The sequence below is a fragment of the Sceloporus occidentalis genome, unplaced genomic scaffold, assembly GCF_023333645.1.
Source record: "Sceloporus occidentalis isolate IW3139 unplaced genomic scaffold, rSceOcc1.0.p SCAF_42, whole genome shotgun sequence".
NCBI classification, from domain to species: domain Eukaryota; kingdom Metazoa; phylum Chordata; class Lepidosauria; order Squamata; family Phrynosomatidae; genus Sceloporus; species Sceloporus occidentalis.
Window position 1 is genome coordinate 3050689 of NW_028317022.1, and position 16821 is coordinate 3067509.

Below are 16821 nucleotides of genomic sequence, written 5' to 3' on the forward strand. Positions count from 1 at the left end.
TCAGGAGCGAGAGATGCTAAAATAGTCTAGGTGCCGCTAAGAAAATATATTTACTTTTGTTTAGTAAATTGTAATTTAGAGATAGGGCCCATTGATTGTATACTCGTGTCTCTCTCCACTGTACACCTTTTGGTTATCAGGTGACTGATTAGTAGAATTCCCTCACATTGTGTAATTTCTATAAGATGTCCACCATGCCATTTACTTTTCTTTTTACCCCCCTATTCTACACACAAACTCACACATACATTCTCATTCCACCACACATAAATACATTTATTCTTCAGCATAAACTCTCTCCCTTATACACTCACTCTCTCCCTCTCGCATCTCCCTTACCTCACTGGCAGCTTTCTCTCTGGTTACTCTCACACTATGCCAGCAGTTCCTGACATTGTGCCGGTCCACAATTGTCCACAAAGGACTAGGTCGGACCAGCCATTTGTGAACAATATTGGATGGCCCAGAGAGCAATTGCCCCTTGCCAAAAAAGGGCCATCCCGACCCTGTATACTATCTCAACACTGATATTTTGCTAGAACACAGGGGACTGGCTGATACTATTACTGACTGTCTCAGCTCCCATTGATATCAAATGGCAATCTACTGATGTCTGTGCAGGACTTTTATACCTTCTGGTTTCAGTAGAGACAGCCAAAAGAAGTAGTGAAAGACAGAAGTCTATTTTTCGATGTCCAATAACTAATTGATGCATGCATAATTTGCATGCAGTAAAATGCTTTGGAGTCCATTTCAAATATCCACTTAAGTGCATTAAAACCGTCAAAACACAATTTTGAGGACTAGCCTGTTCCTTCAAACTGTTTACATCTGTAAAGTCAATAAAGTTTACATACTTTACAATGCTAATAAAGATGTGGCCATTCAAAAGCAAATATTTGAGCCTGTATGTACCTAGGTGTGTATTAGTACACATCAGCAAGTATACATAAATCAGTTTTATGAAGAGGAAAAGAACATATCGTCATCCACTGCATATTTTTTTTTCCACTGCATATTTTTAAGTTTCTTACTTTAACCACAAGTATATTTCAGTAGACCTAAGTTAAACATAGTAGATCTAAAGTATGATAAACAGAGTCCCCAAATGCATGGCTCCCAGAACAGGCACATTATAACAAAAGCCTGACAAGTGTATAGATCTCAATGGAAAAATATATGTGTCCTGGACACATGAAGGACATCACGCCTAACAAATGAGACTTGCAAGGTATGTTCAATTATGACAGAAGCAAAAAAATTATATTTTATATATATATAAATTTACAGAATATGTAAATATATACCGGTATATATATTGAAGCCGAACGCATCTCAATGTCTACTGCACAGAAGTGCTGCTGTTTAGTTATGATTGGTCATCCCTGTAATTTTATTGCTAACTAGGACTTTATTGAGTGGGCCTGCCCAACACACCACATCAGTTCCTCCACAATAATAAAGTAAGTTAGAGGGACGGCAGGGTCATTTACTTAAGGCCAAGTTACAAAGCTTATGTGACTTATTTATTTTTTCTGGCACTCAACAAAACAACCTTGAAAACCAAATATTCTGTTATAAATTTGGAATATTAATAAAAGTTAGGTCTCCTATTGAGTTGTGTCCAGTTGCACTAAACCGTTATTGACTAGCTGTTGTGTACGGTTGACAAATGCTTTACAGCATTTAAGTTGACTGTCAAGTTTGCAGTTGAGTTGAAAAAACAGAAACAATTGTGTTGAATGACCACAAACTCTCACTTGTATCACTGAAATACTCTGTTAATCAGACGCAATACATATGGATCTATGGTATACAAGCACTACCAATTATTCAACTGTGAGTTTATTAGAAGTGGCGTTTGAAACAATCTTTTCATTTTGTTCATTGTTTCAGAAGCGGTAGTAGGAACGATTTAAATAGCATAAGATATACAGTATATATGCTATATATCTGGAACAGGCACATGCGTACTCTGTTCCTGCTATGGTTTATGTGGCTTAGAAGATACTATAAAATATAATGCACAACAGGATTTTAAATTTTGTACAGGGATATAGGGTTTAATATGGATATCCCATACATAGAGCATTGTAGCATTGTAGCAAGACCTACAACAATTTCAGGATCCTGTACCAGTAAATTGTCCATCCTTCGCTGAAGATTCCAAAAAAGCTAAGCAACAGGGCATTTTTTATAAGAATATATTTCAATTGTTCATCATTTACAGGTTATTGCTGTAGTTAAAGTGGCTTTTTGACATTATGTATGTCAATTTTTTACACCATGTCCACAAAAATTCCTATATAATATGTATGCAACACCTGTTGTCCTCCTCCACAACAATTCTCACAAGTTGTTACTGCCACCAAGTGGGTTCCTCAAATGGTAGGACAACTGACCATAAAGCATTATTCTCTTCTGCCCCGTCCTATACTATATTGGACTTCATGGAGCCTGACCTTATCTGGGAATGATCTGGAAGCCTGGTGACAGGTGTATACATACAAAAGGGCTGTATGTGTAGCTAAGTTAATGGTGATCTATATTACATGTATAAATACACTCACCTTGTATGCTTCTTTTAAAAAAGGCCTTACAACCTTCACATGACCATACACCATAGTGGTACCCAGATGCATAATCACTGCATACAGCACAATATCGAGTTTCTTTTCCAGATTCTATAGCTGGTGGACCCTTATCACTAGCTGTTGTTATCCTGTCTCTTCCATTGTGTCGTCTGCTTTCTGAACTTGACCTGAAAAAAAAGTGAATGATAGACGTTAATAGCAAACTTAAAATGATTCAACTTGCAAAACAAGTGACATAACCATGTTATGCTATTGTACATTGTGGGATTCCTTGGTGGGGCAGTGGTATATGTAACTTATCTTGTTGAAAATGTCATGTCAAAAATGATATTATAGTGTCTCATGAAGATAAATCACATTATTGATAAACATAGCTGAGTTGGTAATGAAGAATTACTAGAAAAGAGTCAACTGGATATAATTCTTCCTACCAATGTTAATGATGTGTGAGATGTATTAATGTCAGTGTGTGTTATCACTTCCACGGCTCTCCCTCTTTGGAATAAACTTTAGAAACAGATAAAGGAATATGCAATGTATCAATGGAATGTACCACTCCCTCACATACAGTAGTTAAAGGAAATAACTCTTCCTCTTTGCACATTCTGAAATGTAGAAACATAACTAGATGGATTCAAATCTACCACCCTTTAAGTTGCAACGGTGTCAAAATCAGGTCTTGATGACCATAATTTTCATGAACATATTCTGTAGTACAGTGCAAATACTAGGGTTCTGCTTGTTAGAGCTTACAATCTAAAGTAAAAAATAACGAATGCCGTGGACAGCCCTGCCCATGCAGGCTGGATTCCCTATTAGGCAGACTTGCCATATTCTTAGAACGCCATGTTTTTCAAAGAGCCATAAGACAAGGCAAAAGGCAAGGAGCTTAATAGAGAACCCTACCTATCCCTACCCTATGCCTTCTTTTATTTTAGTTTGACGGTTATTATATATATATATATATATATATATATATATATACAGATAAAAATATACCTTAATTAAAGATCTGCAACGCATATTTGAAGAATATATATTACCCCCAAATTAATACAAAAGTGGGGGAACTAAACAGTGTTACAGTGTTATCTATAATGCAATATTAGAATCACTGCACATCAAGAAATTAGGTTGTACAATACCCTTTATATAAGATGACACAATTTATCACTATAAATATAATCATTTTATTTTTTTGCAAGATTTATTGCTTACATTTGGAAACTGCTTTATCCCAGCATTTTCCTCCCTTTCTGCACCCCCAGGACTTGCTTATTTGTTCCCTGGAGATCTAGTGGGATGTTTTCACTAAGGGGCACCAATGAAAATCTCCAGAGTCCAGCTAGCAAGCAGTGCACTTGAAGGATACACTTAGCGCCAGTGTGTGATATCCAGGGAGCTCTGCAGGGTCAGCATACCCTTGCCACACAGATGGAGCTCAGCGATCCACAGAAGACGCACACTGAGCTGCGAGTCTCAAGGCAGGGGCATAACCAGAGCCGGCCTTAGGAGTTGTGGCGCCCTGTGCGGACTGCTCCTCTGGCGCCCCCCCTCACTACCCCCCCTCTGCCCCTTCAAACTACCCCCCTGCCCCTTCAAACTACACCCCCCCTCTGCCCCTTCAAACTACACCTCCCCTCTGCCCCTTCAAACTACACCCCCCTCCAAACTATACCCCCCCTCTGCCCCTTCAAACTACACCCCCCTCTGCCCCTTCAAACTACACCCCCCCTCTGCCCCTTCAAACTACACCCCCCCTCTGCCCCTTCAAACTACACCCCTCCTCTGCCCCTTCAAACTACACCGCACCCCTCTGCCCCTTCAAACTACACCCCCCCTCTGCCCCTTCAAACTACACCGCCCCCTCTGCCCCTTCAAACTACACCTCCCCCTCTGCCCCTTCAAACTACACCTCCCCTCTGCCCCTTCAAACTACACCTCCCCTCTGCCCCTTCAAACTACACCCCCCTCCAAACTATACCCCCCCTCTGCCCCTTCAAACTACACCCCCCCTCTGCCCCTTCAAACTACACCCCCCCCTCTGCCCCTTCAAACTACACCCCCCCTCTGCCCCTTCAAACTACACCCCTCCTCTGCCCCTTCAAACTACACCGCACCCCTCTGCCCCTTCAAACTACACCGCCCCCTCTGCCCCTTCAAACTACACCTCCCCCTCTGCCCCTTCAAACTACACCCCCCCCACACTTACCTTGTTGCTGGAGTCCTGCGGTGGGAGCGGGAGGCATCCGTCTTCTCGCTCTGCCGCGGTGCCGGCATTTCATGTTGAGCTCCGGAATAGCCCCCCCTCTGCCCCTTCAAACTACACCCCCCCTCTGCCCCTTCAAACTACACCCCCCCTGCCCCTTCAAACTACACCTCCCCTCTGCCCCTTCAAACTACATCCCCCCTCTGCCCCTTCAAACTACACCCCCCTCCAAACTACACCCCCCCTCTGCCCCTTCAAACTACACCCCCCCTCTGCCCCTTCAAACTACACCCCCCCTCTGCCCCTTCAAACTACACCCCTCCTCTGCCCCTTCAAACTACACCACCCCCTCTGCCCCTTCAAACTACACCCCCCCCTCTGCCCCTTCAAACTACACCGCCCCCTCTGCCCCTTCAAACTACACCCCCCCACACTTACCTTGTTGCTGGAGTCCTGCGGTGGGAGCGGGAGGCATCCGTCTTCTCGCTCTGCCGCGGTGCCGGCATTTCATGTTGAGCGCCGGAATAGTCCGGCGCTCAACATGAGATGCCGGCACCGCGACGGAGTCACGGAGAGTAAGGGGCACCGAGCGGTTGCTGAGAACTTCACGAGCAACCGCTCGGCGCCCCTGCCCGTGACTTAGATTAAAGCATCTGGGTTTTTTTTAAAACTTTATTTAACATCAATGATGTTAAATAAAGTTTTTTAAAAAACAAACAAAAAAAAACGATGTTTTAAGTTAAGTCCCGGGCAGGCGCCCCTGCTACTATGGCGCCCTGGGCGGTCGCACAGGTCGCACACCCCTAAGGCCGGCCCTGGGCATAACTTGAAATCACAGGGCCCCGGTGTGCATATTGTTGCTGGCTCTATTTAGTAAGGCAAGGCAGTAGATCAGATCAAATAGAGGCAATCGAGATTCAAAATACACATTCCTTGACAGTTGGGTTTTTCTGGTGGAAAGTACTGTTGTTGAGAATGTTTTGGGCAAACAATCCCTCCTGATGTCCAGTAAACCGCCTTTTATGAAAATTATCATTTTTTTTAAAGGACCGGAAGATTCAGCCACTATGACTCTTCACGTCCTTTGTTATAACGATTGAATGACCTGAATTATTTTTTTATGTATAGTCCACATCTCTTTAATATGTTACAAAGAGATAGGGTCTTAAGTTGTGACTGAGCCAGGATGGGAAATGGTGATTGAACCTTACTGGAAGAAGTGTTGTCTGGATGAATACTTGGAAAAACATAATATTCAGGGATATAACCTTTAATTATGGGGAAACAGCTTATTGATCCAATGAGAAGGATTTTTTTTACCTGGTTAGTGCAAAATTGGAAAGACCCAAACTGGGGTTTTTTGCCTTCTTTTGGATCAGAAGCAAAAAATTAACAGATATAGGAAAGGCTAAACTTGATGAACGCATGTCTTTTTTTCAGTCTATATAACTATGTAACTATGTAGTTGGTCATGGTTCCTATAAGCCAGAGAACATGCATGTGATTTCATTTTTTTTCTATCACTTCTAGTCTAATTCATTTTTATCAGTTTTATTGTGGGAGCATGGTCATGCAGTATATTCTTTAAATGTTTTTTTTTACTTTAGTCCACTGTCCTTTCTACTAAAAATTATGTATTAAAGCAGCTGCTAATGCATTTAAAGCCTTTTAATTTTTCACGCTAAGAAAAACTAAATGTCCATCTAATCTGAGACAAAAGCACAGCATGTACTCATATCAAGAGATTTGCTCTCCAAATTGTAATCATTAATGACTTTTAATAAATGTTATCATCGGTTATCTTCTATTCTTAACCAAAAGTCACAGAGGGTGAAATAAGTAAAAAAATTTGGATTTTGAATTTTAAAAAAACAACATTAATATCTTTAAGTAGTTATAAGAGGACACACAGAACAAAAGTACAAGAACACACACCATGATGGTCAAACAGATTTTGTAGTGCTATAACCTCAACTTTTAAAAGTAATTCAATTAAATTTGGGTTATTTTTACAGTACATAGAACATTTCCTATACATACATACTGTATTTACTTCTGGTTTAAACATGCCGCCTTATATATTGACACTTAAATTATAACATATACTTTTTTTAACTAAGTAGGACAAGATGAATATTTTCTTTGACCTACAAAATTCTAAGATATAACTCCAAAAAGGACAATTGAATTCTTACATATCGCTATTTTAATAATCAAGTAGAAGGAAAGCAGTCCTCATAACAAAGCAATTCCAAATTAGCCTCAAAAGGGAATAATTATCCCTTAATCCCTTAATTTGAATTACAATTTCCAATCCAAGTACCACATCATTTGTGAAAAACATTAACCATTCCCTCTGTTCCATATTCTGTAACTTCACTGCCCTCACTGTCCACTTAAGTTGAAACACATCTTCCACTTCATACTGAACTATAAATACATCAGATCTAGAATATTTCTTTTTGGTGCATTTTCAGCCCTGCTAAACATTTTATAATGCATTCATTTTACAAATTTTCTGCGCGTAGTGTTTCCAGTTGCTATATATATGTATTTTATATGCTGATAACCACATTATATAATTAAGGACAATGTTCCATGTGGTTATATTCTGATGTATTTGTATACAACATATATACCAGTAAATCTTGCATTTGCTGAAACATGATGTCATCTTGCAAGCATGCTTACACGCAGTATCTCTTATTTTACAGATATCTAGCAAGCACTTCCCTAACCTCTTATAGTTCAATTAAATGAATGACCTCTGGTCCTAAAGCCATTTGAAGCTTATTTTCTCAATCTCAAATTGACTTAATCTTGTCTTGCCCAATAATTCAGTAAAAATTAGGCTGTCTTTATAGGTCTGTTATTGGTCATTTCACCTATGTTATTCTTAAAAGGTCTGATAATAACAGACAATAACAGAGCTCTCGCAAGCAACACCTTCACCTCTCACATGTTAGTCTCAATCTTTAAATATTGTGTTAAGTTTCCTACATGTATTGTCCTCTTTTATATAAAGTATAATATCTGTAAACCAAAATTATTGAAATCTATATAAAGTAAATAATTTATGTAACAAATTTACAAAATGAACATGGCTAAAGATGGAGATCGCGCAGATCATGGGCATTATAGCTCAGCACAAGGCTGACCTACAGAACTCATGTGCTTACTGTAGTGAATGTTACCAAGTAAAGGAATTCAAGAAAACTTTGGATGTGCAAACAGCTATGCTAAAAAATACACTTCTATAAGGGCAGTCTGTATGGGCTAATAAGTTTGTTTTCTGCCATCACAATTACTTCTACAATATTTGGTGTTTCTATGATCTTCACTGTGGTGAAGATTTATAAGACATTTACAGGACATATGCAACCGTTTTGGAGTGGGCTAGTTTACTGATCAATACAGGAGGAAATCTTTGACTGATGATTTGATTTTTAAATTAAAATGAATGGGTGAACTCTAAAGCTTGAAAACAATCTGTGCTGACAGGCTCCCTGGAGAGTTATTTGATGAAAAGTAATTGAATGTGTAGTAAAATGAAATCACTTACACCTTGATGCTATTATGTGTGAAACTCTGCTCAGAACACTTTCAAAATTGCTAGCTGCAAAAGCTACAATGTGAAGTTGCACTTAAAAGGAGAGTAATGCCTTGGGCTAAGATTTACAGAATTTGCTCGATTATAAGATGACCTCCCCAAAAAAATGTTATATTAATTTAGGAAAAAAAATAAAAAGCCTGAACATAAGACTACCCTATAGGAAAAAAGTTTTACTAGTAAATATTAATTCACATGTAAACTATTTTTTCATATTTAATACAAACTATGATTGAGAAAAAATAATTTCTTGTTTTTATTTCCTTTTATTTGCCAACATGCCCCCCACAGTTTTGCACATCTGCCCCCAGATATGCCTTATACCCCCCTATATGCCACTCTGCCCCTAAGATAAGCGTTATACCCCCTATATACCACGCTGCCCCTCAGATATGCCTTATACCCCCCTACATGCCACTCTGATATACCTTATACCCCCTATATAACAATTCTCATTTTCTGAAAACATTCCATTGTTTGGCCTAGTAGCCTTTTCCCCAGGGAAGTAACTTTTTGTAGGTTCATAGACCTAAGTGTTAATTTTAATTCTTCGTCATGACCGTGTTTTGAGAGATCACTGAAGCAAGCAGCATTTATTTTACTGTTCCTCTCTGACACAAACACTTTGCAGTGGTACAGACAGTGCACAAAGATTCTCGGTAATTAATAAGTAAATGAATAATAAGAAAAATTACCCTATGGCCATTTTGAGGATACCATTAGTCCTGTTGATGAAAACACTTTGTTTTTAATGTTCGCTTTTCCTTTGAGGAGTGTAGTGTCATTCTTTTTATTCACATAAATGTCTATCAGTTCTAATAAACATGCCTTTTTACATTGTGTTCCTGGAAAATAACATCTGCGTTAATTATGCTAACGATTCTTATCTGTGCAGACAACAATATAACGTTTTTAGCATCCTTACATCATTTTGTTTCAAACCAACAACTGGATTTTATCATGATAAATAAACATGAAAGTGTGTTGTGTACATCTTGCTGATCCCTAGTACCCAAATGTCCCATGTTTTTAGGATGGTCATGATTTGAAACTACAGACCATTTAGGGACATTTTATATATTAAAAAAAGACACACTGTAAGTTTCTTTTAGCAGAAGATATATTGACCATATTCAGTTATGTAGACATCTTCCATGGAGACCCCAGTGCCTGCTAAATCAATCACCCAGACTTTTCAGCAACATGGCGCTGTTTTTGACATTATGTTAGGGTAACATTGCTGTTGTTTGTTTCTGACTTTCAGCAAGCAAATTGTCTTAAGTGGAAGACCACTTTACAATCTGAAAGTTGGCCTTAGAAAATTGGCAGCTAGACACTTACTTCTCTGTGGGATTTATTGTTCACCTTTTCCTATATATGAATGGTTAATGGTAGAGATAACATTTATGAGTTCCTTGAGCCCACAGTTCACAGTGTGTACATATGAGGTATGAGGATTGATCTATAAACTCTGGGTGCAAATAATTATTGGTATATTGCCTCCTTACTACAACAATAGTATTCATTTAAAGGATATTTGAGATTGAGACCCACATATGTGAAGGTGCCACAATGATTAATAGCAAACCAAGAGGCATTATCCTCAACATTTGTTGTATCTATGTACTATGTTTTATGTCAGGTGTGTTTTTAAAGGTGTGTCAGTGTATAGTGTTAAAGTGTGTTGGGTGTATAGCCAAGACTGTGTCTGGTGTCAATGTACAGCGTTAGAATGTGTGTGTGTAGAGGGGTGTCGGTTTACAGTATTAGACTGGGTAGGACTAAGAAGCCCTATTTGCAAAACACGCTGGGTGGGCAGAGTCAACAAGATTTCTGGTTGTTACAAGCGTGGTGTCATGGCTAGAAGACCAGCAGTGCAGGAACTTGGTAACATCCACTGGGGTTCTGGAGCAAACAGGGAGAATAAATATACTGAAGACGTGGTCGTTACACGAAGTCAGGGATATGCGAATAGCAAGCCGAGTCAAATGCAGGAGACAGACAGGAACGTCAACACAAGCCATGGTAAGAGCCAAAATCACAGGAGTTTATTCACAGCCAAAATGCACAAAGCACTGATCTAGCATAACCACCAGGTTTAAATAGTCGTTTAGATAAAATTTCCTGCCCCGGAATGAAAAGGAGACTTGGAATGCATAGGTGTCAGGTCCCTTTAAGAGGCTGTACGGATTCTGGAGGAAACGAGATTCCATACAGCCGATATTGGCCACACGGGGGCGCGTGCGCCTGACAGAGCCAGAGACAATGCGGTCGGCGTCGGTGAATCCTGGCGGCAGCTGCTGCTGTCGTTGAGGGACTTCAGAAGGCAGGCGGTTCGGGAGGAGGGGAGGTAAGTACCCCGTAGTTACACTAACCCCCCTTTCAAGGGAGCCGTGCTGGTGACCAGGGGCCGGTTTGGTAGGGTGACGGCTGTGAAAAGCACAAACCAGACGAGGAGCATGGGCATCTGCAGCATCAATCCAGATTCATTTTTATGGTCCGTGTCCCAACCAGTGGACAAGTCGATGATAGTCTCAAGCTCATATTCGTCAGGACCCTGGACCAAAATGGGTTTTGGCGGGGACAGCTGTCGAGAAAATCAGTTACGGACTACTGGTTTCAATAGTGATATATGGAAGACGTTGTGTATGCGCATATTGGATGGAAGCGCCAGGGAGTAAGAGACATCATTTATTTTAGTCAGGATTTTGAAAGGACCAATGTGTTTGGGCCAGGAGGTCTTTGTGTTCTATCTGAGATGTAAATGCTGTGTAGAAAGCCAGGCTGAGTCCCCAGGAGATAACTGCGGTTCTACCGAACAGTGTTTATCTGCAGACCTTTTTTGAACTAGCTTTAGCACAAGGCTGAACTACAGAACTCATGTGCTTACTGTAGTGAATGTTACCAAGTAAAGGAATTTAAGAAAACTTTGGCTATGCTAAAAAATACATAAATAAAAAGTATTTCTATAAGGGCAGTCTGTATGGGCCAATAAGTTTGTTTTCTGCCATCACAATTACTTCTACAATATTTGGTGTTTCTAAGATCTTCACTGTGGTGAAGATTTATAAGACATTTACAGGACATATGCAACAGTTGTGGAGTGGGCTAGTTTACTGATCAATACAGGAGGAAATCTTTGACTGATGATTTGGTTTTTAAATTAAAATGAATGAATGAGTGAAGACAAGAGATGCTTTGGAGAACGGCAGTCGAGATGGTGGCAACAATATGATCGGAAGTAACGATGGTCTCATTCTTCACGACTGTATGAAGACCCTCGAATTGTCTGCATAACGAATCAGCTTTAATATTTTTTGACCCAGGGCGACAGGTAATTAAAAAATTAAAGCGTGTAAAAAATAAGGCCCAGCGTGCCTGACGAGGATCGAGTATTTTCTCCTTTTCTAGATTTAATACATTTTTGTGGTCAGTAATTATAGTGATCGGAGTCTCAATCCCCTTCAGAAGATGTCTCCACTCCTCTAGAGCCATCTTGATGGCCAGCAATTCCCTATTTCCCAAGTCATAATTAGTCTCAGCGGCAGAAAATCTTTTAGAAAAAAACGAACAAGGATGAATTCTGTTGGTCTTGCAGTCTCTGATGCATCCACTTCCAGAATAAAGGGTAAGGAAGGGTCCGGTCTGTGAAGAAATGGAGCAGATAGGAAGACCCTCTTAAAAGACGTTACAGTCTGATATGATATATCAGTGGTGTCCACGTTTTTCTGCAGTGGGCCACTTCATCAGAAATGTATGTGTGCGTGGGCCGCACTAATTTGTCATTTTAGCTTTATAATGCATATTAATACAGGGTTAATTTGGCGATAATGAAAACGTTTTTTGATCAACCATTTTATGTCATTCTATCAATACTAAATTACTTAAACAGTAAAACAAAGTCAGCCCACAAGCCATTTAAAACAAGTTTAGCCAAATAAAACTGCAAAAGGCTGGAGCACACTGTGGGTACAAGCTGGATTTAGGCTGGCTGAAACAGGAAACAGATGACCAAATACACACCAGGACAGGTTCTGCCACATCAACACCCAAACACACACACCAGGACAGGCTCTGCCCCAGAGACACCCAAACACACACACAACAGGACAGGCTCTGCCATGCTGACACCAAATTGCACACACACCAGGACAGGCTCTGCCACACCGACACCCAGACACACCAGGACAGGAGCTGCCACACCGGCACCCAAACACACACCAGGACAGGCTCTGCCACACCGACACCCAGACACACACACACACACACACACACCAAGACAGGCTCTGCCACACCCACACCAAGACAGTAGGGATACACCGATATATAGGTGGCCAAAACATATCGGCCGAAAATAGCATTATCGGCAAAATGCTGAAACGAAAACAAAAAAACACCTAAAACAATCATCTGCAGGGGCCCTGCCGTTTCCCTCTGGTCAAGTGAATTTGCGTCACCTCACGTGACTCTGCTCCGTTCCTGTTCCCCTGGGCAGGTCAAGAGAAGAACAGACTGCGAGCAACACAGAGGGAGACAGCACTTCTGCATAAGTCTGCGAGCAACACCGGAAGATCTGCAGTTAAGGGTGGGGGAGGGTGTATGAATGAGTATACGTGAATGAGGGAATTAATGTTTGTGATGAATGAATATGCATGTGATAGCATGGATGTGTAAGTAGGGGGGCAGGGCACAGGGAGGCTGTAGGTTATGTGCATGTATTAAACAAAACAAAAAAACAACTAAAAACATTACATCCATTTGGACTCAACCAAGACTTTGACTTGTTTAATTTGTTATGATTTTTGGAGCTCTGATACTGCCTTATCCATTCTTTCCTTTTTCTGCAGGAATTCTATCCCAGAATATTTACATATTCTTTGATATATTCAATTGCGCAGTATTTTTGAGTTAGTCACCAATGCTGTATTATTTAGATGTGTTTATTCGTGACTTAGTATTTTATTGTGATAAAACGAGTAGTAAAGTTTTATGCTGCTATGTGTATGCAGGTTATGTGTATAAACAGGCAGACTTTGAAGCAGTTTGCACTTTAAATTAACCATTGCAACACCAGTACTCTGCTATAATTATTAACCTTTTGCATGTTATGCAGCACTTTATGAACATATGTAATTATTTGTGTGTCAAAGGACCTGTATGATATATTTGTGGCTATTTCATATGTGATGACCTCATTTAGAACACTGGTATTTTTTGCGTGTTTTATCTATTAATTATATTTTTATGGTAATTGAGTGATTTTGTAAAGAAGGGGTTAATGGACTCAATTAATCAAGTGATCGGTAGAGAAGAGGTTAATGGCTCTATAAATGGGAAGACTGGAGGTGGAGAGACTATGCACCTGAGGAAGCCGATTGGTGAAACGCGTTTGGTTTTTTTTATTTTTTCCTGCTCTCCTCCAATGTGATGACCCTCTCTTTGCCATGAGGAACACCTTCTGTGGGCCTGCCCCCTCGAACGTCAAGTGTTCATAACAGCCGGTCTTACAGCCACACAACAGTGCTTTGAACTTCGCGGCCAGGCGGCCCACGGACCGGCTGGCCCACTGGGAAATTTCCTGGTGGGCCAGTCCAGCCCTGCTTACTCACGTGGGACGCACCTCGAAGTCCGGTGGGCCGTATTTGGCCACACATTGGACTCCCCTGTTATATATCCTAGTAACTTGATACAGTTGCGTCCCAACTCACACTTCTCAGCTTTGGCGTACAGGAAATTTTCTCTTAAATGTTGTAACACTCGACGAACACGTCTCCTATGGTCTTCAAGACTGGCCGAAAAAATCAGGATGTTGTCTAAATAGATCATGACATGAGACAGAAACATATCACGAGGGGGCATTACAAAGTCCAAATGGCATAGTGTCCAAATCGGGTGTTAAATGCAGTTTTCCATTCATCTCCCTCTCTGATCCTGATTAAATGTTACGCACCCTGAAGATCTAATTTAGTGAAAATCTTAGCGTCCTTTAGAAGATCATAAAATTCCGTGATGAGAGGTAATGGGTGTTTGTTCTTCACGGTTACTTTATTCAGCCCTGTATAGTCTATGCAAGGTCTAAGTGATCCATCTTTCTTTTTAACAAAGAAGAACCCTGAAGAAGGACATATGAACCGCTTTTCCAGGCAGTCTTTAATATATAATGATAAGGCCTGATTCTCAGGCCCAGAAAGTAGATACGTCCGACCAGACGGGGGAGATGTTCCCGGAAGAAGTGCGATGACGCAATCATGAGTGCGATGAGGGGGCAAGGTATCCGCTTTTTGTTTAAAAAATATGGCCAGATAATCCCAATACTGTGCAGGAACAATTAGTTTGGGATCAAGAGAGGGGCTTTAACCGACTTCTTAGGACAATTGAGAGCCATATGACCCTTCTGCCCAAAGTACGTCTTCGCTGTTTTTCAGCATCAGATAAACGGAGATGTGGACCAATCTCCATTGGTTTAGGAGCCGGGGTCGGTGGTGCTACCACGATGGGTGCGGGATGAGGTCATGGAATTGGGCGATATTTTCCTTCCGCTCTATTTCTCTAGACGTCTCTCCTGAACTTGTGCATCTAACTTGAGACAGAAGGCTATAAAGTCCTCCAGATTCTCGGGAAGATCACGATAGGTAAGGGCGTCTTTGATTGAGTCGTTTAACCCCCTGTGGAATGCTTCTTTCAGAGCTTGAGTGTTCCAATCAGTCTCATAGGCGAGAGTACGGAGCTCTATTGCATATTGGGCCACAGACCTTTTGCCCTGCTGAAGTTCCATAATGTTTGCCTCTGCGGATTCAACCCTTCCAGGGGCATTAAACGCGACACAAAAAACAGCGAGAAAAACGTAAGCGTTGTCCAACAGTGGAGAGTTATGTTCCATGAGGGGAGAAGCCCAAGCAAGAGCCTCACCCTGAAGCAAGTTAATAATTAAAGACACACAATTAGCATGAAAGGAAAAAGTCTCTGGTTGAGTTCTGAAATGTAGTTGGCACTGGTTCAAAAATCCCCTACATTCATGAGGATCCCCAGCATACTTCTCTGGTACAGGCATCTTAGGAGGTTTTCCACCCCAGGTCTTTCGGCCTCTGAGGAAATAGAAACTGCAGGGAGTGCCGCAGAGGGGGGTGGTGGACCCGAGGTGGTTAAAGATCTGAATACCTCCGTAATAGTGTCCAACTGAGGTTAGGGATATGCCAAAACAGGATAGTCGAATTGCAAGCAGAGAAAAACGCAGGAGACAGACAGAAACGTCAATACAAGCCAAGGTCAGAGCCCAAATCACAGGAGTTTATTCATACATAGCCAAAATGCACAAGGCACTATCACAGGCACTGATTTAGCATAACCAGCAGGTTTAAGTCATTTAGACTGAATTTCCCGCCCAGGATGAAAAGGAGGCTTGGAACTCATAGGTGTCAGGTCCCTTTATGAGGCTGTATGGATTCTGGAGGAAACGCGATTCTGTACAGCCAATATTGGCCACACGGGGGCACGCGCACCTAACAGAGCCCAGTGTCGAGGGACTTCGGAGGGACGGCAGTTCTGGCGGACGGGATGTAAGTACCCCGTAGTAACACGTGGATACATTCATGCCTGTCAGGACTACACGCCTGGAATAAATACTACAAGCGCTATAAGTGTTCCGTATATATATTCAAACAGAGCCTGCTTTGTGAGAAGTTTTTAATCCTTTAATAAATTATATATATTTACTCTGCGGAATTGCACTATTGTTTCTTCCTTCTTTTCATTTTTTTTTTTAATGCGGAGCCATTAACTCTAGAAGGGAAACACCTTCTAGAAGTGGATCTCCATATTTCCATTTCCTTGATTGCTGAATTCTTTTGGATAATTTTCATAAACTGAATAGTATTACATTGGACATTGCTGAACTTATTAATTTATTTACTTGGATTTATTTACAGGTGCATTTTATTTATTTATATATATATTGCCCATTTTGTAACATGAAATTATATGAGCTATATTTATTTATTGTTTTGTTTTGCTAAGGAAGATTATATATATATATATATATATATATATATATATAGTGTTTTTTAATCTATTTCAATATATGTGTGTGTCTGGATATGCTAATGTATGTCTGGGTATATGATTGCATGTGTGCCTGGGTATGTTAGTGTGGGCATATGTTTAGGTATGTTACTGTGTGTGTTTGATTGGGTATGTTATTGTAAGTATGTGTATGTTATAGCAAATCTGGGGTAACTTATTGTGTTTGGGTATGTAAGTGTTGGTGTCTGAGTATGTGTGTTAGTGTCAATGTCTGGGTGTGTATTAGTCTAAATGTATGTATGTGTTAGTGATTGGATATGGAAGTCTGGGTTAGTGTCTTGTTGTATGTGATAGTGTGAGTGTTTGGGCCTATCTTTTAATGTGAGTGT

At 40.6% G+C, this 16821-nt stretch overlaps 1 protein-coding gene across 1 annotated transcript in view; it reads right to left on the minus strand.

Moving 5' to 3' along the window:
* Positions 1–16821, minus strand: part of LOC149289874 (estrogen receptor) — a 71492-nt gene that overhangs the window by 37262 nt on the left and 17409 nt on the right. The window contains exon 2 of the mRNA XM_089490171.1: positions 2571–2761. Within this exon, the coding sequence (XP_089346297.1) occupies positions 2571–2761 (191 nt within the window). The remainder of the gene's footprint in view (positions 1–2570; positions 2762–16821) is intronic.